General features: G+C 42.7%; 1 protein-coding gene across 1 annotated transcript; it reads right to left on the reverse strand.

The window, feature by feature from the left end:
- Positions 1–6,016: 6,016 nt before the first annotated feature.
- LOC311345272 (polyunsaturated fatty acid lipoxygenase ALOX15B-like) lies at positions 6,017–20,445 on the reverse strand (the record flags this gene model as incomplete). Its single annotated transcript, XM_084469636.1, has 12 exons — positions 6,017–6,196; positions 6,409–6,579; positions 6,712–6,812; positions 6,954–7,075; positions 7,275–7,444; positions 7,935–8,021; positions 8,147–8,350; positions 8,507–8,650; positions 11,625–11,791; positions 12,197–12,300; positions 15,743–15,746; positions 20,310–20,445. 12 exons carry the CDS (start codon positions 20,443–20,445, stop codon positions 6,017–6,019), a joined length of 1,590 nt encoding a protein of 529 aa, XP_084325762.1.
- Positions 20,446–25,923: the final 5,478 nt, after the last annotated feature.

A 25,923-nucleotide genomic window follows, 5' to 3' on the forward strand; every position in this document is an offset into this window, starting at 1 on the left:
CTTTCAATCTACCTGATGAAGAAAAACTTATTTTTAGGCCAGCGAAATATTTGTTTTAGCCTAATATTAGAGCATGATCATGGGAAAGTACAGGCAGCAAAGTTACCAAGGATACATTCAGTGAGACAATGGGTTAACACGATTATTATAGGGAAACGTTTGCATTGTGGGTAGGGAATATACAGTTAACAAAGTAAGTGGGAGTGACCATTCTGGAGCATTTAGGATTGGCGGGAGAGGCCAAGTTCATTTGCAATACACCAGGGTTCCCCGATTAGTTTTGCCAGAGGGCCAAATTTGGTCAAGCATGTCACGCCAAGGGCCGAGATATCGTTACATTTTTTTAATTCGCCATTTTTATGTGCACATTTTGCTTTAATTATCATTACTATAATTATTAGTAGTAGTTGAAAATACCCTGTGTTAGGAGTCGCACAATAATGCTCTCTTGAAACAAAATTTGTCCAAAACCTACCATTGATTTATTAAAATGCCGCTGGAACATCAGCAAACAAAAAGTCAAGCAAACAAACATGCACACAGTGCAGCAGCCCCAAACATAAAAACTTAAATAGCATCAGCACAGTGTGTCTTCAACAGGGCATTGGGCCTGGTGCCATCCATCCAGATCAGTGTGTGTTCACATATGTCTCTCCCTCCCTCTCTAAGAGACACAGGAAGATTTTAGTTAGTTAGCTTTAAAATGTGATACCACAATATGTGACATTAGTTTTAAACTTTTTAAATATGTGTAGCAAATAACATCCGTCTGTAAACAACAACAAAAAAATAAATACGACTCTGGAGGTCTCTCTGGGGCCTGGAGGTCTCTGGGGCCTGGAGGTCTCTCCGCTGGGGCCTGGAGGTCTCTCCGCTGGGGCCTGGAGGTCTCTCTGGGGCCTGGAGGTCTCTGGGGCCTGGAGGTCTCTCTGGGGCCTAGAGGTCTCTCTGGGGCCTGGAGGTCTCTCCGCTGGGGCCTGGAGGTCTCTCCGCTGGGGCCTGGAGGTCTCTCTGCTCTGCTGGGGCCTGGAGGTCCAGCAGCCCCCACACGGCCCTCCCCCCCAATGCCAGGGTGAAGTGGACGACCACTCCCGCCGCCGTTGTGCCACGCAGCTGGGATTGGGTACGGCACTCTCCAATGGCGTCGCCCCAGACAATCGAGGCAGCTTGGCCGGTCTAGCCACCAGGGGGCGGCCGGTAGCTCTGGCCGGTAGCAGCGCAACTAGGGGGCGCTGTGCCCCTGACACGCAGGGCTCATCAGAGCCCACCGCCCCCGCCTCCATGGGCTGGATCATCGGTTGCACCAGAGGTTTCCTTCACTCTGGGAATTCCCTCTCCATCTTCTCGCCGGCCACATCCCACCTCTGACACCAGTGTGGCGGCGGCAAGGGAATGAGCGGAGCAGAGCCCAGGGGATCGGTTAGCTACGACTCTGGGGCCCAGACACAGCGCCACTCAGAGAGGGGCTTATCTCCACTCACACTGAGCCCAGACAGGCCTGCTGAGAAAACATTTCCAGAGTTGACTGAAGTGCCTCGGTCACATTACAACCCAAAGCCCAGAAAATGGTGCAACAATTAAAGTGTTATTGGAGGATGAGAGCGGGGAGTGAGAGTGTGACGGAGCAATGTGGAGCTCACACACTGTGGAGATAAACGCACAGAGCTGCTTTGCAATAGGCTGGTACGCGGCCTAGGGGGCCACTAGGGGACCGCCGTGTTCAGAGGAGGTGGTTGGCTGAGGCCGATCCGACGTCGGAGAAAGCATCACAAGTGGCACAAACCAACCGCAAGGGTGTGAGGGACCTGCAAGGGCAGCCGGGCACGGTGCATCACGAGGGGCGGTGCACAGTGTGAGGTCAGGTTTGGGGGCGGGGGGGGCACCTTGTCCCTGCCCCCCCCCCCCCCCCCCCCCCCTGTTTCTGGCCCCGCACTATTGGCTGACTGGACCTTGAGCGTACAAAGCATAAAGCGACTGGTCTGAGTCGCACCTCTGAACGGGCCAACGCACTTTGATGAAGCTTTCTGGCACGTAATTAATTTTCGTTTAGTTTAAATGGAAAAATAGATGAATTACAATGTGTGTCTGTGTGTGTGTGTGTGTGTTTGTATATTTGTGTATGTGTGTGTGCGTGTGTGTGTGTCTGTGTGTGTTATTGTCCCTCTCTTTGTTGTTATTAATATAAATGAATCGTGATCATCTCTTTTCATTAATAATGTAAGCATTAGTCACGAGGAGCCGCCCCCACCATTGACCTCCTGCTGAGAGATTCCTCTTCCCTGTGGTGAGGAGAGTTCTCTATCGCTCAGTTATGAGCGATGAATCTTAATCAATAGGATATCTACGTTACAGGCACCCTATAGGCCCATGTAAACCAGATACGGTGCAGTATCATGAACCACCACAAGGTGGAACTAAAGTGAACTGTAAACTGCTTTCACTTTTATATGCTGGAGTGTGTTAACCTCATATGACCCCTTACAGTTTCTCAACGGTCAATCAAGCATGCAACTGCATGTTACGTGTGTGCGTGTGCGTGTGTGTGTTTGTGTGCGTGTGTGTGTGTGTGTGTGTGTGTGTTAGTGTGTGTTAGTGTGTGTGTGTGTGTGTGTGTGTTAGTGTGTGTTTGTGTGTGTGTGTGTGTGTGGGGGGGAAGGCGGGGGGCATGATGATAGTAGTAGTAGTAGTAGTAGTAGTAGTGGTAGTAGTAATAGTAGTAGTAGTAGTAGTAGTAGTGGTAGTAGCAGTAGTAGTAGTAGTAGCAGTAGTAGTAGTAGTAGTAGTAGTATAGTAGTAGTAGTAGTGGTAGTAGTAGTAGTAGTATAGTAGTAGTAGTAGTAGTAGTGGTAGTAGTAGTGATAGTAGTAGTAGTGATAGTAGTAGTAGTAGTAGTAGCAGTAGTAGTAGTAGTAGTAGTAGTATAGTAGTAGTAGTGGTAGTAGTAGTGATAGTAGTAGTAGTGGTAGTAGTAGTGATAGTAGTAGTAGTAGTAGTAGCAGTAGTAGTAGTAGTGGTAGTAGTAGTAGTAGTAGTAGTGGTAGTAGTATAGTAGTAGTAGTAGTAGTAGCAGTACTAGTAGTAGTAGTATAGTAGTAGTAGTACTAGTAGTAGTAGTGGTAGTAGTATAGTATTAGTAGTAGTAGTAGTAATAGTGATAGTAGTAGTAGTATAGTAGTAGTAGTAGTAGCAGTAGTAGTAGTAGTACTAGTAGTAGTAGTGGTAGTAGTAGTGATAGTAGTAGTAGTAGTAGTAGTAGTGATAGTAGTAGTAGTGATAGTAGTAGTAGTATAGGCAAACCATTTAAAGCAATCCCACCCTTCTTGATCAGATCTGTTTGGTATTCTTCATGGACACCCAGACAAGCTGTCCTTAATATCTATTCCATTAGGCTTGCTGCTCTTTCAACTGTAAAAAACTAATAAAGAAAGCTTAATTTATTTTTGAGCGTAACAGCCTCCAACACTGCCTCTAGATTTGTCATTGTCATTGTCTCTCTATATATAGCTTGACATTTTTGGCCAGAAGATGCCAGCAAATAACCAATTATAATTATATTATGCTGAGGCAGACCACATGTTTTTCTTGAAAATCACTTGGTGACAGAGTGCCGCATCATTGGGAAGAGTCATCTCCTGGAGAAGGCCCTGGACACTCTCTGCTCCTCTTCTGGTGTTCTGGTCAAGGTCACCTTGACTTCACATTAAGGCGATGCAGGTGGCAGGCGTGTCTGCGCTCTCATCTCATCCTGTGTCATACTTGGGTTCTCTTTGTGCGCCACGGAAAATAACAAGATGTTCTTTATGCCTCCAAGATGGGACGTGAAGTAGGCAGAGCAGAAGTACAAGACGGGATGAAAAGATATGAACTAAATTGTAGTGAAGACGTTATAGTTTTTGCTTATTTGACGACTTTTGCTTCGTGCCCATTTTGGGTTGCACTGCAATGCTTTGGACAAAAGTGTCAGCTAACTAAATGTGATGTAATGTATGGTTCAGAGTGACTATGATTGGAAAGAAACTGAGGCACAGAGTAGCTTCCATAATTCAGTCGAGAGATAGTCTAGCCCCATTTAAATTTATAAAATGACTTGTGCCGTGAACATCTGGATTACTAGAAATTGGCAAGCACAATTTAGAACATTTGATCAATTCTACTGTCTCTGCAAAACTGAGAAAATTCTGAGAACTTTCTTTGCATTCAATACTTATTTTATGACTATACAAAAACCAAAACAACAGCATAAATACATGTATCAGTGTGTTTATGTGTGTGTGTGTGTGTGTGTGTGTGTGTGTGTTAGCATAAAAATGTCTGCGTGTGTGTTATGGTGCGTTCACATCACTGGGAATTATGGGGAAAACATTTTCGCGACGTCGGAAAGTTCTTGTGAACGACACCTCATGACGCTCTGATGATTCTACGTTTGTTAACAGAGTTGCCCAGTAGGTGACGTATGGTTTACTAGTAGTGACGCGCATGAACATGGGGGAACATGAAAGTTGTACTCATATCACATACTACTATTGATTGACGTTGTAACCGTCTGTTGGCATTGACTGTTTTGATCTGAGTTCTGACTGTTCTTTATTGGATAAAAAACCCTGCTGTGAATAACTTGCGCTCTCAGATTCTGAACGCAGCGCACGGTCGCTGTCAGGAACACGTGTAAGCCGTCGAGCCATCTCGTGAGTGTGCATGTAATGGGTTAAGAGAGCAAAAAAAATGAACAAAGATGGAGGATTAGTTGCATCTTGGAGTAATGACTAGGCGGCCCCTGGGATAGGCTGTGCGTGGGTGTCTGAATACCTCTGTGACTGCTGGTTATTTTTTAATTTAGAGGCCCATATCTCGACCTCTGAGTGGTAAAAAGTTTACAAATTTGTCAGACCTTTAGTGCTTAAATTTCCCTAGGGGGCGCTATAACTTCCGGTCTTAATTAAACACTCGTCATGGTTACATATTCTGGTAGATGGCATGTCCAACCTGGACAATTCACTCAATGGCTTTGAGTAATGAAAAGGGATATATAAATGCAAAACAACAATGCAAAATCATTTTTAATTATTTACCCTTTAAGGAGGTGGAATTCAGAATCTTTTACAACAATATCCTAAGGTAGGCTTAAATGTAGTGGATTTAAGAAACTAAATGTGGTTTACAATGCTTCATTCAGTTAAATGTAAAAGTAAATATAATTGAGGCGCGTAATTGCATTTTGATTTTTACAGTATCAAACGTAAATTTAAATTGACAAAATCCTTACCTGACAAAGGATGATTAAGAAATAGACCAACATTGTCAAATTTAGAAGGAAAAACATTATTGCCTTGGTTTTCCAGTAGACATTCTCCATTCAGTGCAATTAATGATACAAAGGTTGACCACATGTAGAGAAGCATGGATTCTGAGCAATAAGCAAAGTGTTACAAAATAAAACTACACAACTAAAACGATTAATCAAACAATCCAAATGTGTCTTATAATAATTTAAAATCGTAGCGTAGTAATGTAGCTCCACCTTCGCTGAATGCATGCACACTCCCGCGGACAGGGACATGCTTTCTATCGGGAGTATTTACTGGGCATGACACCTGTGGATGTTCTTGACATGTATGATGAGTATGAGAACGATGAATTAAAACAGCTGAAGAAACGTTGAATGTGTTTGTGTTTTGTATGTAAAAGTGATGCATCATAGTGAAGTAGAAAATGGTGCAGGAGGTACATAAGCAGAAGTAAAGAAGCGTTCACAATGGAGTGTTTTAAATGTACTACACATGGCTAATGTTACATATTTGCAGGAACCAACAATTCCAGATAAACACACATTATCAGTTTGTGTTCATAACAGTTCTAAAGATTTGAGAATTAAATGATTAAAAAAAATAAACGAATAATGATTTATATTGTATAGTAGGAAGCAGGTAGCGTAGACAATGGAGTTTGAACCCAACCCTTCAGCTGGGAGTCAATCTCCAGGACCACCAGACCATCCTGTCCCCCATAGCTCCGCTACTCAGTTGGCTACGCTATTCTCCATCAACAGTGGGTCCAGAAACGTGTACGGGATTTTCAGCTTCAAGTTTCTGGCCTTAATCTTTGCACTTAAAAGTTCAAGCTCCCCTTTAAAGATCATGGCGTGCTGGCATGGGACTATTTCAGAGAAATACTCTTCAGGGTAGTGGCCAAGTGGCACCTGTTTGGATAAACAAATGTTAAATATATATAATAAGACACACATACACACACACACACTTGAAATACTTGAATAACATACTTGGGGCAATACCATAGCATAGTATACTGAAAATACTCCAGGGAATAAGTATACAGACTCAAGGAAGTAAGTAAAGTTCTACTGAATACTGCAGGATGTACGGTTTATATTCTACATTCACAACAACTTACAAAATCACTGGACTGCTTGCTGAGCAGCCACATGACAGCCATGCCATTAACGGTGACATTGACATTAGGGAGAGTTTTCAGGAGGGAGTTTAGATCGGTCTTTCCCTTGGTGGTCGGTGGGGGGCACTGCAGGGTCGTTGGAGTGTTGGGCATCCATGCACCGTAGTCAAACTAAAGATAAATCGTTATCAGTTCACATTTGTCATATTTTTACAAATACTCAAAACAAGTGGAATCTGAAAAAACATTAATTGTCAAGAAGGGACTAAAATAATGATTCAGATTAGTGAAAAAAAATCAGACCTGGCCGCTGTTGACTGCAGCGTGCTGGGCAGAAACGGTGAAGATCACCATGGTGACGAATTTCACCAGCGCGGCTACAGAGCACAATCTTCGCGGCATTTCTGAGTATTATACATTTTTATATTAAAGAAAAAGTTATTTGGATTAAAGAATATTTGTTCTGCAGTATACCTATTCCAAGTATCATTATGTATTTCTTTCAAACACATAACTTGATTTCATTTATTTTGCTTAAAGCTCACCAGATTCTGGCCGTGAAAGGAATCCATGTTCAAAGATGTCCAGAACCCAGGTCTGTAGCTCTGTGTCTTGCTTGACATCAGAGTCTTCATGGTAGTAGTAGCTAAGCACTCCATGAACAAACCTGCATCATGAATGTACAGTAGCAGGGCCAAAGAATGAGGATGGCAGGAGCTACGGGGGGCTAGATTGTTTATAGCAGGTGCTAATACATTTTGATGCAAAAACAATTACAAATAATACTACACACTACAATATGATAGGAATCAACCAATCGAATCACAAAACAAGCAGTTATTCCATTCTATAATTGTCTCTATTACCTGTTGATGATGTCCCACATGCGGATGCCATCGTCTCTGTAGTAGAAGTGGGGCACAGACTTCAGCCCTCTCTTCTTGATGTCATCCCGAATGCAGAGTGAGGTGTAGGTTATAGATGACGTGGCTCGTTGCAGGATTGTTTCCATAGCCTCTCCGCCAGAAGAGGTGAACTTGGGAAGCAATCACATTGTTACACTTACCATCAGGGTGGAAAAGATGACAAATAGGTTTATCCAATGTCTGCTACAATATCATAAACACATGCATAATTTTCAGAAGGTTATATGAAATAAGGCATATTCTATCTCTTCATTAAAGGGGTTCTGCCATGCCTGGCTATTTCCTAACATAAGAGAGTAGGCCTTCTAGTGTTTCATACCCGTGTTGTGAAAATAATTAAGGTCTGCAACATGAAATGTTTCTGTGAAAAATAATTCTGAAAAGTTGGACCATTGGTCATTATTGGTCAGGTATTTGTATTTTCCTTTGGTTCAAATCAGAAAAATAACATCAATGGTCAAACTATTTAGACAGTTATTGCAGACAGCAATTTGTTTCTCAATACATATGAAACAGTTCTCTCTTATACGTAAGTAAATCGCTGAACATGACTGTTACTCTTTAAGGCAACAACTTGTATAAACATGGTTTGCTCCCTACCATACTGAAAGTTCCACTGTCAGATATGAGTAGCTTCCGGGCTAGGAAGTTAATCTGGAGGGTGTAGCGAGTGTGTGGAACCAGGAGCTAGCCCAAAAAAGGAAAACAAATTGTGTTTATTTCAGATGTATCATATTGAAAGGTTTTCTATAATGCTCTGTTAATTAACATTTTAGATGGAGAGTTTATGAGATTATGCAAACAACTGTCACCTTGTACAGTGGATGCACCATGGGCAGGTTACGCAGGACTGAGACAGAGAACACTTCTGCCAGAAGATGAGTGCGGAGCAAGTGGGAGTTAAGCTGGTGGTCCTGGAAATCTGCACTTCTGACAAACATCTTGGCCAGCAACCAGTCGTACATTGAGTCTTTAGGAATGAAGATGGGGTTTTCCTTTGCTGGTTCCTGCTTCAACTTTAGAAAAGGTCCACAGCCCACAGAATGAATGGAACAATCGATATTGGGAGTTCCTAAAAGTTTCCATGCTGTTACTAACAGTTATTCCATAAAGTTTCCATACATCAGCCATCATTGGGCGATGGAAGCAGGTGCGTTAATATCGATACTTACCTGGATAGCTATGGGCATCAGCTGACCCTCAGGGGTTTTGTGAAGCAGGACGAGTGGGGCCATCAGGTACTGCTGCTTGCCATTAATCTCGTTGGCTTTCAGTCCATCCAAGAGTTTGTAGTCACACAGGAATATGTTCCCACACTGTTAAAATATGAGTTAACAACATGTTTCATTTAAAAAAAATATATTACAACGATGGTGTTCCTGCAAATCTGGGCTTTTATGATAGTTCTGCCCCCGATTAATGTATTTATTTATATATATATATATCTGCTGAACTACTAAAAACCCAATTTGTGCCCTCTATTTATTTATATTATATACAAATAAATAAAAACGTAACACTTAACATTAAAGGTGTCATTGCATAGTTTTTTCATTAATTTTGCGGTGGTCACTATAGCAATGGATGCCCTGTGAGTCGGTTTTGGTGAAAAAAATGCCCTGGTGCTCCTGGTTCACTCTGCTCTAGTGGAGGAGGTGCTCCTGGTTCACTCTGCTCTAGTGGAGGAGGTGCTCCTGGTTCACTCTGCTCTAGTGGAGGAGGTGCTCCTGGTTCACTCTGCTCTAGTGGAGGAGGTGCTCCTGTTTCACTCTGCTCTAGTGGAGGAGGTGCTCCTGGTTCACTCTGTTCTAGTGGAGGAGGAGGTGGGCGGGGAGGAACGACATGACACATTTTGGCTCTTGACATGCAAATGGCTCGCCTCTAATTGGCTAACAGCAGTGTCCGTCACAGTAGGGATGTCACGATACCAGAAACTTAGTAGTCGATACCAATACCAGTGAAATTCCACAATTCTCGATACCCAATTCGATACCACAGTAAAAAACAAAAACAAAACAATAAATCCCATGTACTTCAACATACACTCATTTATTAAAAACATTTAAACATTATAAAAAACAGTGGCACTGGCATGTAGCCTTCAAGTAATGAATAAAAATAAACCACTATTAACATTACAAAAAAAGAACAGTGGCAGCGTTCAAGTAATAAAAAATAAATAAAAAATACGTGCTGAAAGCAGGCAGTCATGCAGCTATGCTGCTCGTGTTTACACTTGCGTGCATGGCGGGGTTTAAAACATAACTTCCAACCTAATATTAAGTAATATAACGCAGGTGCGCAAGGCAGCCACAGGAGACACCAACATTTTTTTCAACCGCTCTGTACCACGCCGTATTAATTACTAAGTTTTGAAAAGAAAAAGTAGTTGAAGCGAAAAAGCAACGCTGTTTTTGATTTGTTTATTTGGTTTTGAACGAATAGTTTTGGATGCATGCATCGGCTTTGAGTTGGTTTGTTACTTTGAAATCGCATACGTGCGCAACACACACACGTTCATTCATTCACCGCCGCACCCACTACAACCTGCCGATCTTCAATCAAAACAACATGAAGTAAGTGATGCCGAACGCAGTCGTACCATGCGTGTTTAGAAGCGCAACATTGAAACGGGTCCCGTCTGAAACAGCAGCGCAGCGTTCCAAACACAAAGTACTTCCAGACACGACTCTTTTTCGACGAGTCGAGGCGGAGCTGTCGCACTCGCTGCAGCTGCAGTTGCCATCTTCAGTGTTCCTTTGGCATTTAACGGCAGACTACAACACTTGCAGGTGTATATGCTGCCCACGTTACGTCCGGAGGAATTGCATCCTCGGTACCTATGGTACTGTAGAAAAACGAGTACCGTCACGTTTTTAGAATTGTGACATCGACTTGGTACCGAAGTATCGGTTCTTGCGAAATCCCTACGTCACACTAATAAAACCAATTAAACTTCCAGAGAGCCTCAGGCCCCGTCCACACGGGCAAAAACGATCAGTTTTCCTTTGATGCGTTTCAGGAATATCTCCGTAAAGAGATAAACGCATCGAGCTGTAGAACCGCTGTAGCACATATTCAAGGCCACTGTGTGGCGCTGGTTCTCCACAAAAAAAAGTGAAGCGCATCAAGCCTGCGCGCTGTATACAAACATACAGTCGAGGAGGAGAAAGCAGTTGTTAAACCTTGTAGATTGAGCAGAAATACTTTTTAATGTACAGTTAGTAATTCAATTTACCAAGGGGCTGTATTGAAAGCTACAAAAACCCTAACCCTAACCCTAACCCTAAAATCAACGCAACTCTAACGTCGGCCGCCGTGCCCAGGCCATGTAAATGTTGAAACAGTGGTAATGTCCAATCCAACCATTTCTTCCTCAACTCTTGGCCAAGGGATGCGCCACAAATAGCACAGGTACAAACTCCATATTGTCTTCCCGTGGGCCGTTGCAAGCCAAGGTGGGCGAGGCTATGAATACTAATTCACCAAATGAGTCAGTTGGTGAGGCTTTTCTGATTTGCTCGTCAATTTTCTTTCATTTGCTAATGCAGGCAATCGAGGTAGAAGAACATTTTCACGTTTAGCATGCATATGCAACTCCGATTTCAAAAGGAACAAGTACTAAACGGTTTCTCGGGGAATGACAGCTTTGAGTCACATTTTCCCCTATTCCTAACCTTCCTAACCCCTGATATTATTACATATTAAGCACATGCCGTTACATTGGTTATTTCATAGTATTTACTTGTGTAATAATGATACTGTAACCGCACACTATAATGTAAAATGTGACAAAAAAAATGATCTTGAAAGGAAGTCGCACTCTCTTAAGGTGCTTTCACACACCACAACAAACAGCATTAAAAACAAACATTAACTGTTGCTGGCAAAGTCACTAGGCAAAGTTGCCCTGTACCGTACTCACGCACTGTGCCGCTGGCCTGTGCTCACACTAGGCAATCTCAACTGGGCCTGAGTACGGTGGCCTCTTGTACATATAGGTTGAGTATCTGTGCGTGTGCGTGGCTCATTAGCATCTGTACTGTGGCCTGAGCACACCTCTCCCAAGTGTACTGAGGCCACGGAATTTAACTGTACTTGAGTACGGATGGCGTGCTCACACTAGACTAAACTATCTAGACTTTAGGGGGCAAACGTACTCAGGCACGGTACAGATGGCCTAGTGTGAGTGCGCCCTAACATTCTATAGTTGTGCGTTGGAGCTTGTTGGGGCAGTGTGCAAGCACCTTTAAATCATGTTGAATCTTCGACATTCAGGGAATTACACACCTCCATCTCTTTTGCTAGGCTCCTCCCACTGAGGAAGGACACCATTTCATCTGTGACAGGGAACTTTTCCGGCAACACCAAACAACGACGGATCACCATTGGGTTGACACCGTTTAGAAACTGGTAGCCAAAAAGAGAATCCTCCATCCAGTTGTTCCGGATGTACTCTACAAACATAAGACACGATGTGAATGCATTTACAGTGGCTTAGAACACATTTATTGAAAACATTATTTTAATAAAGCTGCTCTTGAGTGTTAAGAGCAGTGTTATATATAACAACTCATCCCCCCCACTTCCTTCCTCCCTCTCTGCTCCCTCTCTCCATAGGCTAAGAGGGCTTAGCATAGCTGCTAGCGCTCTAAAATCAAAATCGTCTCATACTGAGACAGGCGTGCTTGTATCATCACAATAAAGTCCACAAAATGATATTATCGTTTCTCAATGTTTACAGAATCACAATCAAATTGGCACTCAAAATGCTACCATCCAACCTACCGAGCCTTCAATATCTAAAGTAAAACCCCTACATGACTACATGAGCCATCAACTTAACGTGAAGCATTCTGTACCACACAGTGGAGTTTGTTTGTTGCGGAAGACTTTGCTGATGGCATCAATGCTTTCCCACTTTTCGTTACAATCCGCATATCCTTTGAGTTTCAACTCTATCAGTCTGTACAGAAAAAAAACAAAAGCTTTAATTATTATTAGCTTTAATTATATCAGCATTTTATTTGTGGTATTGTAACTTTGCCAAACATTTACATACAATGTAAATGTATTGATATGTAAAGCGCAATAAGACCTCAAATGCTTTGTCTCAAATAAATAATTAACATTATTAATATAAAACAATAATAATAATAATAATAATAATGAAGACAACAAAAAACTGTACCCTTGTATAGCGTTGAGTTTAAACTCTGCTTGTTTAGTGAAGGAGAAGCGGATCTCGTAAGGCAGAGCATGAACATCGTCACTCTTCATACAGTGAGGAATCCCCTCTGCATCATTTCTCCAGCTAGGGAATATATTTTAAAAAGTACAACAATTTGATAATAACAATTCAATACTATCAATACTAGAATAGGTAGCCTATGGTAGTTGATTATGAATAGACACAAAATTTCAAGAATGGTTTCCCTAGAATAACAAATTGTCCTATGATTTGATGAAATGTGCAAGGAAAATTTGCTAAATGAACCAAATACTTTCTCCCGTGAGGGCCCCACAAACCAAAGCTCAAGTTATTTAGAACCAGTGTCTTTTGTCTTAAATTCGTTTTTTATATTTCTTGAAAGCAAAGTAAATGGATGTGGCATTATATATCAGTGTATTATAATTTGCAAAAACATTTGCCTCTCCTGGAACCGTCACCTTATCGTGGTGGAGAGGTTTGCGTGTCGCTGTGAACCTGAGGGCTGTGTTGTCTGGAGCCATGTGCTCCTGGTAGGGTCTCCCATGGCAGAGTGGTCTCAGGTGAGGGGCCAGACTAAGAATGGTTCACAAAGACCCCAATGAACATTCAAGAAAGAGGAGGAGAGACCCTGCCCGGAGGAAGCCCGGGGCCCCCGTCTGGAGCCAGGCCCAGATGGAGGTGGCCGGGTTTGCCACGGAGCCCGGCCGGGCACAGCCCGAAAAAGCTACGTGGCACCCCCCCCTCTTCGTCCTGTGGGCCCACCACCTGCAGGGAGGGTGCGCTGCCACATGGGTGGCAGTGAAAGTCAGGGGTCCCGACGGACCAGACCCGAGCGGCAGAAGCTGGCTCTGGGGACGTGGAACGTCACCTCACTGTGGGGAAAGGAACCGGAGCTTGTGAGGGAGGTGGAGCGCTACCAGTTAGATCTGGTGGGGCTTACCTATACGCACAGTCTCAGCTCTGGTACCATACTCCTGGATAGGGGTTGGACTCTATTCTTCTCTGGAGTTGCCCAGGGCGTGAGGCGCCGGGCGGGTATGGGGATACTCATAAATCCCCGGCTGAGCGCCGCGGTGTTGGAGTTTACCCCGGTGGACGAGAGGGTCGCCTCCCTACACCTAAGGGTGGTGGGGGGGAAAACTCTGACTGTTGTTTGTGCGTATGTATCGAACAGCAGTTCAGAGTACTCTGCCTTCTTGGAGACCCTGAATGGAGTCCTGTATGGGGCTCCGGTAGGGGACTCCGTAGTTCTGCTGGGAGACTTCAACGCCCATGATGGAGACACCTGGAGAGGCGTGGTGGGGAGGAACGGCCTCCCTGATCTAAACCCGAGTGGTCGTTTGTTACTGGACTTCTGTGCTAGTCATGGATTGTCCATAACGAACACCATGTTTGAACATAAGGGTGCTCATAAGTGTACCTGGTACCAGAGTACCCTAGGCCGAAGATCGATGATCGATTTTGTGATCGTGTCAGCTGATCTGAGGCCTTATGTTTTGGACACTCGGGTGAAGAGAGGGACGGAACTGTCAACCGACCACCATCTGGTGGTGAGTTGGATCAGGGAATGTGGGAAGATTCTGGACAGACCTGGTAAGCCCAAACGGGTAGTGCGGGTGAATTGGGAACGTCTGGAGGAGGCCCCCGTCCTAGAGATCTTCAACTCACACCTCCGGTGGAGCTTTTCTAGCATCCCTGTGGAGGTTGGGGGCATTGAGCCGGAGTGGGCGGTGTTCAAAGCCTCCATTGCTGAAGCTGCGGTGGTGAGCTGCGGCCTCAGGGTCTTAGGTTCCTCAAGGGGCGGTAACCCTCAGACACCGTGGTGGACACTGGTGGTCAGGGAAGCCGTCCGACTGAAGAAGGAGGCCTTCCGGTGTATGTTATCCCGGAGGACTCCTGACGCAGTTGCAGGGTACCGGCGGGCTCGAAGGGCTGCAGCCGCTGCCGTGTCGGAGGCTAAGCAGCGGGTGTGGGAGAAGTTCGGAGAGGACATGGAGAAGGACTTTCGGTCGGCACCAAAGTGTTTCTGGAAGACCATCCGACACCTCAGAAGGGGGAAACGGGGAAACATCCAAGCTGTGTACAGTAAGGGTGGGACTCTGTTGACCTCAACTGAGGAGGTAGTCGAACGTTGGAAGGAACACTGAAGAACTCCTGAATCCGACTAACACGCCCTCTATGATGGAGGCAGAGCTCAAGGTTGATGGTGGTTCGTCGTCAATTTCCCTGGTGGAAGTCACTGAGGTAGTTAAACATCTCTGCAGTGGCAAAGCCCCAGGGATTGATGAGATCCAGCCAGAAATGCTAAAAGCTCTGGGTGTTGAGGGGCTGTCATGGTTGACACGCCTATTCAACATTGCATGGGAGTCTGGTACAGTGCCAAAGGAGTGGCAAACCAGGGTGGTGGTTCCCCTGTTCAAAAAGGGGGACCAGAGAGTGTGTGCCAATTACCGGGGTATCACACTTCTCAGCCTCCCTGGGAAAGTCTACTCTAAGGTGCTGGAAAGGAGGGTTCGGCCGATTGTCGAACCTCAGATTGAAGAGGAACAATGCGGTTTCCGCCCTGGACGTGGAACTACGGATCAGCTCTTCACTCTCGCAAGGATCCTGGAGGGGGCCTGGGAGTATGCCCATCCGGTCTACATGTGTTTTGTGGATTTGGAGAAGGCATATGACCGGGTCCCCCGGGAGAAACTGTGGGAGGTGCTGCGGGAGTACAGGGTAAGGGGTTCACTCCTCAGGACCAATCTCTCTAAATCTCTGTACTCCCAAAGCAAGAGCTGTGTCCGCGTTCTCGGCAGCCAGTCAGTTCCGTTCCCGGTGGGTGTTGGCCTCCGCCAGGGCTGCGCCTTGTCACCAATCCTGTTTGCGATATTCATGGACAGGATATTGAGGCGTAGTCGTGGTGGGGAGGGGTTGTAGTTCGGTGATCTGAGGATCTCAACACTGCTCTTTGCAGATGATGTGGTCCTGATGGCATCATCGGCCTGTGACCTTCAGCACTCACTGGATTGGCTGGCGGCCGAGTGTGAAGCGGCTGGGATGAGGATCAGCACCACTCCGGGTAGGAAATGAGTCCTTAGCCCAAGTGAAGGAGTTCAAGTACCTCGGGGTCTTGTTCGCGAGTGAGGGTAAGATGGAGAGTGAGATTGGCCGGAGAATCGGAGCAGCGGGGGCAGTATTGCGTTCACTTTACCGCACTGTTGTGACGAAAAGAGAGCTGAGCCGCAAGGCAAAGCTCTCGATCTACCGGTCGATCTTCGTTCCTATCCTCACCTATGGTCATGAGGGATGGGTGATGACCGAAAGGACGAGATCGTGGATACAAGCGGCCGAGATGAGTTTTCTCAGGAGGGTGGCTGGCTTCTCCCTTAGGGATAGGGTGAGAAGTTCAGTCATCCGGGAGGAACTCGGATTAGAGCCGCTGCTCCTTTGCTTATAAAGGAGTCAGTTGAGGTGGTTCGGGCATCTGGTAAGGATGCCCACCGGACGCCTCCCTTGAGAGGTGTTGCAGGCACGACCAGTAGGGAGGAGACCCCGGGGAAGGCCCAGGACTAGGTGGAGAGATTATATCTCAACACTGGCCTGGGAACGCCTCGGGATCCCCCCGTCAGAGCTGGTCAATGTGGCCCGGGAAAGGGAAGTCTGGGGCCCCCTGCTTGAGCTGCTGCCCCCGCGACCCAACCCCGGATAAGTGGATGACGATGATGATGATGAAACATTGACACACATGACATTACAATTATAATTATTTCTATAATAGTTAATTTCAACTCCACATTTTGGCTTTACTTAAGTCATGGGTCTATTTATTCTGCTCCCGCCTGGAGTGTTTGATGCTTTTTTATCCAGTGTATCAATTAAAGTTTATACGTGAGTGAGTCTGTGCAGGATTTAATATGCCTCTGGTTGAATTCAAGGACACAAGAAACTTCAGCTTCAACTTCAGTTTGCACTGTGCACTTGAGCTTTGACGTGTGGAGGCCTTTAATAGTTAATAAGCAAACCTTTCAGGTAGAAGAAAAACAAAAGATCATTGTGGAGCTAGTCCCGGCCAGAATCCGAATGTAAAAAATGCCTGCTTCTGTCACATTTTTTCAATTAGCAAAGCTATATTGCTGTTCAGGATTTCGCACCTCCATTATCTTAAATCAGAATAGGGGGGTGCAGTCACAATTTTTGATTGATGTTATCTGGAAACCCAAAACTGCCAGTTATAATTAACGTGTGCACTACCATGTGTATAACCCCTAGTTGACAATTTGAGTCCATAATAACATATTATTCCACATTTTTAAAACGTTTTGGATTTGATTTAGATTTTTGGGTTTCGGATTTCTTAAAGAAATGTTAGCACTACATTTCAATCTGATATTTGGTCTCAGCTACGCCAATCAGATATTCTGTATCGTGATTTCCGATCCCCGACACCTCCTATCGTAAGTGTCTTGATCTTGATGTTTGCTGCTTTGTGAGTGGATCTCATATCATCTCTAAATTAGGCCCACTGACTCGGCAACAAACACATTTCACGAAGGTCAAGATAAGGGATCTTACTGCATTGCCTAATGAATCAATTATACAAATAGTAAGATCCATTTTCATGTTTTGTATGTACGCTGCAATGTGTCCACTAGGTGGCACACTTGCATTGCAATTAAAATCTATTTAGGTAGGAACTTTATCACAGGTAGACGGGTGTTGCTGTCCAGAGGAGCGCATCGTTTTTTGACAGTTTGCAAGCTCGCTCGATCGCTTCACTCCACTTTCTGATGCATTTGTTAGTGTTGGATTTCATGATTCATTTGCTTGATTCAGTTCGCGTCGGTCAGTTCGCCAAGAAGAATTGTTCAGAATCGTTTGTTCGTTCAGTCGCGTTTCCGGTAGCGGTGAATCACAGTTCTAAGCTGAGTCGGTCAGACTCAGCTCCTCCCTCATTCTCATTCTCAAACGAATCATGATCATACAAGGATAGTTTTATTTATAACATTATTCTATCAACACAGACATTTACATCGATAGTCTGGCATTATAATTGGTTTGCCTCGGGTGTACTGTGGAGTGGGTAAAACTGTATATATAAAAAAAAAAATAACACACTGGCTCACTTAGAAATGAGGTCTGATGTCCAAAATTCTGAACTACCCCTTTAAACTGGCCATTCCATTGAGGATGCATCGGAGGTGACTTGTGTGGACTTGGGACCATTAAATATCCCAGGATGCATTTTGCATTCCTATGTTTTAAAATATTATTATGTAAGCTATAATAATAGGCTATATAGGAACATTTTAAAAATAGAACAAAAATGTAGGCCTATTCATTCAAAATATTTACATACTATTTTAAAATGAAAGAGTTTTATATCATTTGTTTATATTGTATAAGTCGCTGATAGAGGAAACCCATCGCAACGGCAACGGAAATCCCGGTCAGATCCATCCGATCCTAATCTGTGTAATTTCTCGGTTGTTCGTAATTCTTATATCAATAGCCTGTGACGGCCATTGAATGCTACTCAGGCCCCCAGGAGCAGTGCCTTCTTCCGCAATCCACCCGTGCTCAGTGGCTAAGCCTGGTGTTGCAGTTGTTTTGGCTGTGGACGGGTCCCTCGATTCATGGGGCCCGGAAGCAGATATCTCTGTTCACTCCAATACAAGTGGGGAACAGGAATGTGTCTCCGCAAAATGTTTCTGGATATCAACAGATGATATATTCTGCTCAGTGCATGGCTCCGTTAACTTCTCGTGTCCAAGGTTTTTTAATCCATGATTATTAATTTTAGAATCACGTTATTTGATTTAAAATGTGTTGCTGGCTGGTTCCATGGCTTATAATAGGTCCATGGTTCCATGTGGGTAATTTCAGACTCCTTCGCTTCCTAACATCTTGACTGAATCTGTGAGTTCCCTGGGTACACCAGCTGATGCGTCTGTGTATATATCTGGTCATTTGATGCTCGTTTCAGAAACAGAAAAAGATACTAAAAAACGAGTGGTTATTATGATTTTAGTTTTAAAATACAAAAATGAAAATTTAAATACAAGGTGTTTTTCTTTATCAGGTCAAAAATGGACAAACTAATCTAAAAAAAACTATTGATTAACTTTAACTGTTTAACTTTATATTGAATTTTAAGCTTGTGTAATTTGTAATATAACAGATAAATGCTCACGGCAGGAAAATGAAATTAATTCTGACTCGGCAATTTCTTTGATAGCCGCAAATTTGGTATTATAATTAAACTTTAAAAAGCCTCACTTAAGCATTTGAACATTTGTTTGCTTGATTTCAACAGTTAACTTAAGAACTTTGCTTACTAGCAGCACACGCTACAAAAGAGCGCTATGCCACTAGTTGGTTTAGCTTACATTGGCTAATAATTGTTGCCCAGATGGCAGAAGGAGTGTAATTTAAAGATCACATATAGAGAATCATCGGGGGGGTTAGTAACTTATACTTCCATGGTCGGTAAACAATGTGACTGTGCTCGCTCAGACCTCTCACTTACAATGCTAGAGAACAAGAATATTTCTACATCCGGAACATCATGAAATGTACACTGCGCGTCATGCACTAGGGCGTGGCTAGGCTCCCATGATGCGGAAGAAATTCTATCCTTGATGTTGCCCTGCGCCAATGAGCAGTTTTCATAGGAATGAATATACAATATATGAAACACTAACATACACACATAGAATATATATGACACAACTTATATTAACAATATAAACAATATAATAATGACAAAGGTTATAAGATGTAAGAAACACACTAAACTATTGGGTTGGAACCATTGCGAAAAGGTCCGCAATGGTTCATGGGATGAGCAGTTCCTTCACTCGTTCACAAAAAGAATGCACACAGTCTTGTACCTCTGCCTTTTCTTCCGTTTTACAAATTCCTTTTTTGGCCCGAATCAAACATTTTCTGGTCACGACTACCTTGACGAATGATTGGCTTAGTTCTAGGCTTAAAAAAGGATTTTACGAAAAGTGTACGTTGTAAATGCATGGAAAATTTACTTCCGGAACCAGAGCTGTAAAAAAAGGGGACGTCTACCCCCTTTTTTTTCAACGGTTACATCTCATTTCCTCTACAGCTCTAACCACAACTTTCCATTAATATAAATCATGGTTGCTGTGGTAAGCAATCAAGTTCAGTAGAAGCAGAGTGTCTAAAGGAATAGTCTCCGTAGACGGGCTCTGGTAGCAGTAGCAGTCATTCACTTTCGTGGATGCAGTACACATTGCCTGGTAACGGTGAGCTCCACCAATCAGAGACGTCGTGTCACACTTCAGGATTTATGGGTAGTGAAGTGATTGCAATGACATCACAAATAAAACGTGTTTTTCTAAAAAACTGAGGGTTGCCCCGATTAACGTGTGGCTTTTACAGGAGCAAAAACCATAGATTTGCAATATAACGGCGCCTGGTACATGGAATTTTTACTTCCAAAGTGGCTTTAAGTTTTAGGCTTAGCCACTTACACAAATATTGAAATAAGCATGTGAATTGTTTGTAGTTAGCATGTGAAATGTTGAATTGTGAATTACATACCAATACTGTTCCTTTCTCAGTTTCAACTCTTTCACTCTGCGCAGACGAGGCTTGCAGTCACAAAATACAAAACAAGCTGCAACGCAAGATAAAAACAACAAATTGTCATGTAGATGCTAACTTTAACGGCTAAAGGCACTATAGAGAAAACGTATTGCTTAATAAAAAATATATAAGGTAAGTACAACGTAAGTTCCATGTACCTGTGGCCTCGCTGAACTGATGAACTTCATGGTCGGTGATCCAGCGATAGATGGGGAAGTGGAAGGTCTCTCCTTCTGGGGACGTGACTTCCACCTTGGCAGGGTACCAGTCTGATGCCGCATGTAGCGACACCATACCGGGGGTTTTGCCCAGCTTAATCAGTACCAGTTTGCCAATGGACTTTTTGCAGACCACCGTACCTTTTAAGACCTACAGGTGTACAGGACGAGAGAAAAGTATGATATAGTAGCTTTTCATTAGTTCTAAATAAACACATGTACTAGCATGAGCATTCATGAAGGGCAGTCAAATAAGCAAATGACAATATTTGTACTAAAATGTATTTAAAATATGATCAAACTTACAGATCCATCCTTGTAAGGCCATATAGCAGGGAGAGCTTTGCGTGGGCTCACTCCATTTTCCCCCACTAGTTGAATGTAGACATAATCCCAAGTGCAGCTAAGGAAACGGTCTTCAGTCTTTGCGATCACTTTGTATTCAGCCATCTTTCCTCTGCAGTGTTAACGTTGGAGTGGTCCACTCATATGAATCATTTTAACATGAGATAGAATGCAGGTCTTACCTTGTTATGTAGACCTCTAAAGTGATGCTTCGTATATTAGATTTGCCTTCCTTTTATACTCATATTTCAACGTCACACCCTCCTGATATAACACACCTACAGGTTCATAAGGAAATAAATAGGGACCACTTCAAGAAGGGGACACCCCGTCAGAGCTGCAACACCATCTGCAAACACGGATGAGGAGGAGGATGTGACTCTCGTAAAACTTGCTTTCCCATTTCATTGGAATGCATGGCAGTATCATCAGAAGCTTCCTTGTTCCTTGTTTATCCAAATGATTGGCATTGTTTGCATAAGGCCTCTGAAAAACGGTTAAGGTCTGGGTAAGGTGTGGATCCAAGTACGTGAAAAAGAGGTAGCAGGCAGCGAATTGTTTATAAAACAAAATACTTTTTTTAATTCACTGAAGTCAGTTGTCATGAACTAGCTTGTAGTTCAGACAAAAAGGGGAGACCACAGAGAAGGTTAACTGAAGTATTTCTTTAGAAACAATAACCTCTATAAAGAGATGAAGATAAACAATGTACATCAGTATTATCAGTAGTGTCTGGGTGCCTGTGAGTAGTGTATCAGACCCAGCTAAAGACCCAAAAGCCCTGCTGTCTGGATATGATCAGAGAGAGAGATGGCCTAGCAGCCATCTTAAATAAGTGTGGAGGAGCCTGATTGGAATGGAGATCAGGTGTGTGTTGCAGCTCCTGCTGCCACACCTGAGACGCCTCCACAATCCCCTGAACAACAATCTAGAGCAAGGTCATTGCACAGTCTAAACATAGAACAAAAAGCACAGACTTTCCGTGACAAAACAAAAGTTGAGAAAGTCATCTCTCATCACTATGGAACACTATGGAATGCACGTTCCGGCAATAATCAATAGCACAAACATTTATGGAGGTTTAGCAGGGAGTGAGGGGAACAGACGGGAACAGGGGGAATAAATAGGCTTTACAACAGGTGCAGAGGATAAGGCAATGATTGTCTGATGAGTCCACCACATGGCTGAAGTAGGACACCTAGTGGTCACTGCAGCTCCGCTGCGTCACAACAAACCTTGTATGAGGGAAGAAAGGGAAGAAAAACAAAAAACAAACAGCATATTGTTCACATATGCATATCCTCATGGTGAACAAATCTGGCTCAAGAACCTATGACTTTCTTTGAAAAGATTTACCGCCATCTTGAATTTTGTTAAAAACATTAAATTCCCCAAGGATCCCAGGAGTTTTGACTTAGACAAAAATCCTATAGCATCTATCATCTATGGACCAATGTCTTCAACCTGACATAAAGTGAAGTCTGTACAATAAAGATTAAAGCACCCAGGAGCCATTGACTTCTAAAAAGGGTGTGGTTCAAAACAAGTAAAGACTTAAATGCTGATATCAACATCAAAATGGACTCCTATGATCTTGAGTCCAATGCAAAAGTTGTTCTAAACAAGATAAAGTCAACATATTTTCAATTAGGGCATGGCATCGAGATGGGCGTGGCCACTGACTAAAATGACCACAGTTCATAGACGGAAAGTTTGGTTTGAGTGGGACCAACTTAGTGGCTGTTGGTGACCAAAGTTCCAACTGCTCAAGTAAAATTAAGTTAATTGACAAAACAACAAAATTAACTTCATGCCAAAAAGCAAGGTTAACTTAAAGCAATCATCATCATCATTGTATCTATATCGGGCTATAGGGAGCGCTATAACAATTAACTGAAAATCCTACTCTCAATGTTAGGTAACTAAATGCAGGGTTAACTTGAGTCAATCATCACACAAACTCGGTGTACTTAAAGAAGCATAGGTCAAAGTTAACCTGGCTAAATCCATATGGTTCATCCATATAGGACCATAGTGGGTGCTACAGCAATTAATTGAAAACTTTAAAGACTCATAACTCCTCAGCCATTTGACTTACAGTCATGAAAGCCTATCACCAGATCTAAGCTGAGGCTATTCCATAACTGTCAGTTATGTTATTTTTAAGGTTGGCAAGGAAATGGTTCCAAGGGACGGTTGATAGCTTCCAAACAAGTACCTTTACTTTCCACCTATGATTTAATCAGCCAAAGGTATTACTTCAGGATTCCTGATGGACAAGTTGGTTGCTCTTAGTAAGCAGAGAACCATTCTGCCCCAGCCATTGCCAATTTAGCCCACACCACAATGATATGTTTTCGCTTGTTCTCTACCTGGTAGAATATTTTAAACTTCGAACTCTCCAACCCAATGTGTTACAACTATCACTAATCTAAACAGCTATGCAAATCTATATGGTTAGAAACTCCAGAATACGCTGATCATCCTGATCAAATTTCGGATCAGTTTTCCCCAAAAACACTAACCAGTGTTGCAAGATTGGGCTGTTCCCCTCCCAATTGGGCTACTTTTCATCACTTTAGGCTGGAACCAACCCGGTATCACGCGATTTCGTGCTCATGCGCACGAACGTTAATCTATTGAATCGTGTCCCACAGCACGATTGTCCGACTTTTTTCGTTCTACACAGAACGAAATGTAAACCAATCCATTCTGAATGGGAGCGTTTCTCCGATTTTTTCGTGCTACACAGAACGAAATGTAAACCAATGCATTCTTAATGGGAGCGTTTCTCCGATTATTTTCGTGCTACACAGAACGAAATGTAAACCAATGCATTTTGAATGGCAGCGTTTTTCAGAGAGACAGAGAGAGAGAGAGTGAGTGAGTGTGTGCAGACAGTACAGTGCACCCTCTATCTATTTATGTGTCAAAACAACAAATTCATCAAAGGGTAAATTTAGTGTATTAGGGCTACTCTGATTTTCCCACTTTTTACAGCAGACCTCCTCAAAAACATTTCGTGCTCATGCGCACAAAAGTTTATTGAATCGTGTCCCAGAGCACGATTGTCTGACTTTTTTCGTTCTGCGCAGAACGAAATGTTAACCCATGCGTTTTCGATCGGAGCGTTTCTCAGAATATAAACATGTAAGGTATATATATATATATATATATATATATATAAATAAATATTTATTTATATATATATATATATATATATACCTTACATGTTTATAAATATATATTATATTAAATAAATTAAATAAATTAAATAAATAAATATTTATTTATTTATTTATTTATATATAGCCTATAGGGTGACCCGATGTCCCGCTTTGTGCGGGACAGTCACGCATTTCCACTTTTTACAAATTGAGACGTTTTCCCGCATTGTTATTGATAGTTATTGACTCGATTTTTTTAAATGCGTGTTTTATAACCTGGCATTTATCAAATAGCTGTGTGCGGAGACAGCAGTGAGGGCTGTCTTCAGGGGGCGGGGCGGGCCGTTTGATCATGTCAATCAAACTGGGACGCGGACGCAGGTTAAGGGAACGCCCACCAACATGATAATGAAGATAATAAGAAATGATTTCCTGGGACTGGGAACGCCTCGGGATCCCCCCGTCAGAGTTGGTCAATGTGGCCCGGGAAAGGGAAGTCTTTTTAATGTGAAAATGGTGGACATACTTTATAATAACATGGTTGCTATGACGGTTGCTATGGACGCTGAAACCAACAGCTCGCGTGCCGTTTAAATCATGGCTATAAATGTTTGTCTTTGCTGATCATGTTATTTTATGTAACCGTGTAATGATGTTCTCTTATTAACGTGAAACCAGGACGTTTTGACGAGTTTAACGAGAATAAATAAATAAATATATATATATATAAATGAAATAATGGCCAGGTCGTGTAGTCGATGGCAACCACCATAGCGCCATAGAATCCTAGCCTGCCCCATATTCTGTCGAAAATAATGTCCCGATTGAAATGCATTGGTTTAATTCACTCTGATTTAATTCACAGCCCATTCACTCCTGTATTAACCCAACTACGGCTCTAGTAGACGTTGTGAGCATCTTTCCTATTGGATAGTTATTAGGAAGACATTAACATGGTTGCTATGGACGCTGAACCAAAACCATTGTCTTTGCTTGTAATGTTATTTTATGTAACCGTGTAGGCCTAATGATGTTCTCTTATTTAACAACTTAAAAAAAAGCTTTACTACATTTTTTAGAGCAGGTATGGCGTCTTCTTTCTTGGAATTTAATAGAGCGGGTTAATAAACCATTTTCGTTGCTTCGAGGAGGTCTGGTGGTCTCCGTAGGCCTATATAATAAATAAATAAATACATATATAAATATGTAGGCCTATGTCAATGGTCAATGATCAGATACAGATCTTGTTATAACAATAAGCTACATCGCTACGTGGTCTACTTATAATATTATGACTAAATAATTGTTTTTATATATATTAATTAATAATAATTAAAAAAAAAAAAAAAAAAAAAAATATATATATATATATATATATATATATTTTATTAATTCAATATTAAACCAATGGATTTCAATCGGGAGATTATTTTCGACAAAATATGGGGCAGGCTGCGCAGGATTTTATGGCGCTATGGTGGTTGCCATCGACTACACGACCTGGCCATTATTTCATTTTCTGTAACATCCACGCATATATCCTGCATTTAATACATGTAGGCCTACACGTTATATGCACAATATTCTGAACAAACCCCCGAACATATTGATTCTAGGTTCCTGTGATAGGAGTGGGACGCTGTGATGTTAATTAATTAATTTAGTAAATTATTATTAATTGATTAAACATTAATGTACACAATGTATGCACCGTTCACGTTGAAAACGACTTCATGAGTTCAAACATAAACATTCATTGTAACATGACATTCATTCATAGCTCTGCTCCGAACCACGTTAACGACGTTAAGTGCGGCAACTGAGCTGCCGTCAATTGTGTTGTTTTTGTCGTAAACTAGGGTCCGCTGGCTAGGAAATAGACAGATATTCTAAGGTGTCCTTCAAAATTCACCTTGTAATATCTTTCTATTTTCCGCAGTTTAATTTATAATTAATAAGTTACTTTTGTATTGAACTTGACTTTCTGACCTTTTTTTTTTTTAATCCCTGTCTGGTGGCTAGTCACGTCACCCAGAGAGATG

The sequence above is a fragment of the Micromesistius poutassou genome, assembly GCF_964030765.1.
Source record: "Micromesistius poutassou genome assembly, chromosome: 6".
NCBI lineage: Eukaryota > Metazoa > Chordata > Actinopteri > Gadiformes > Gadidae > Micromesistius > Micromesistius poutassou.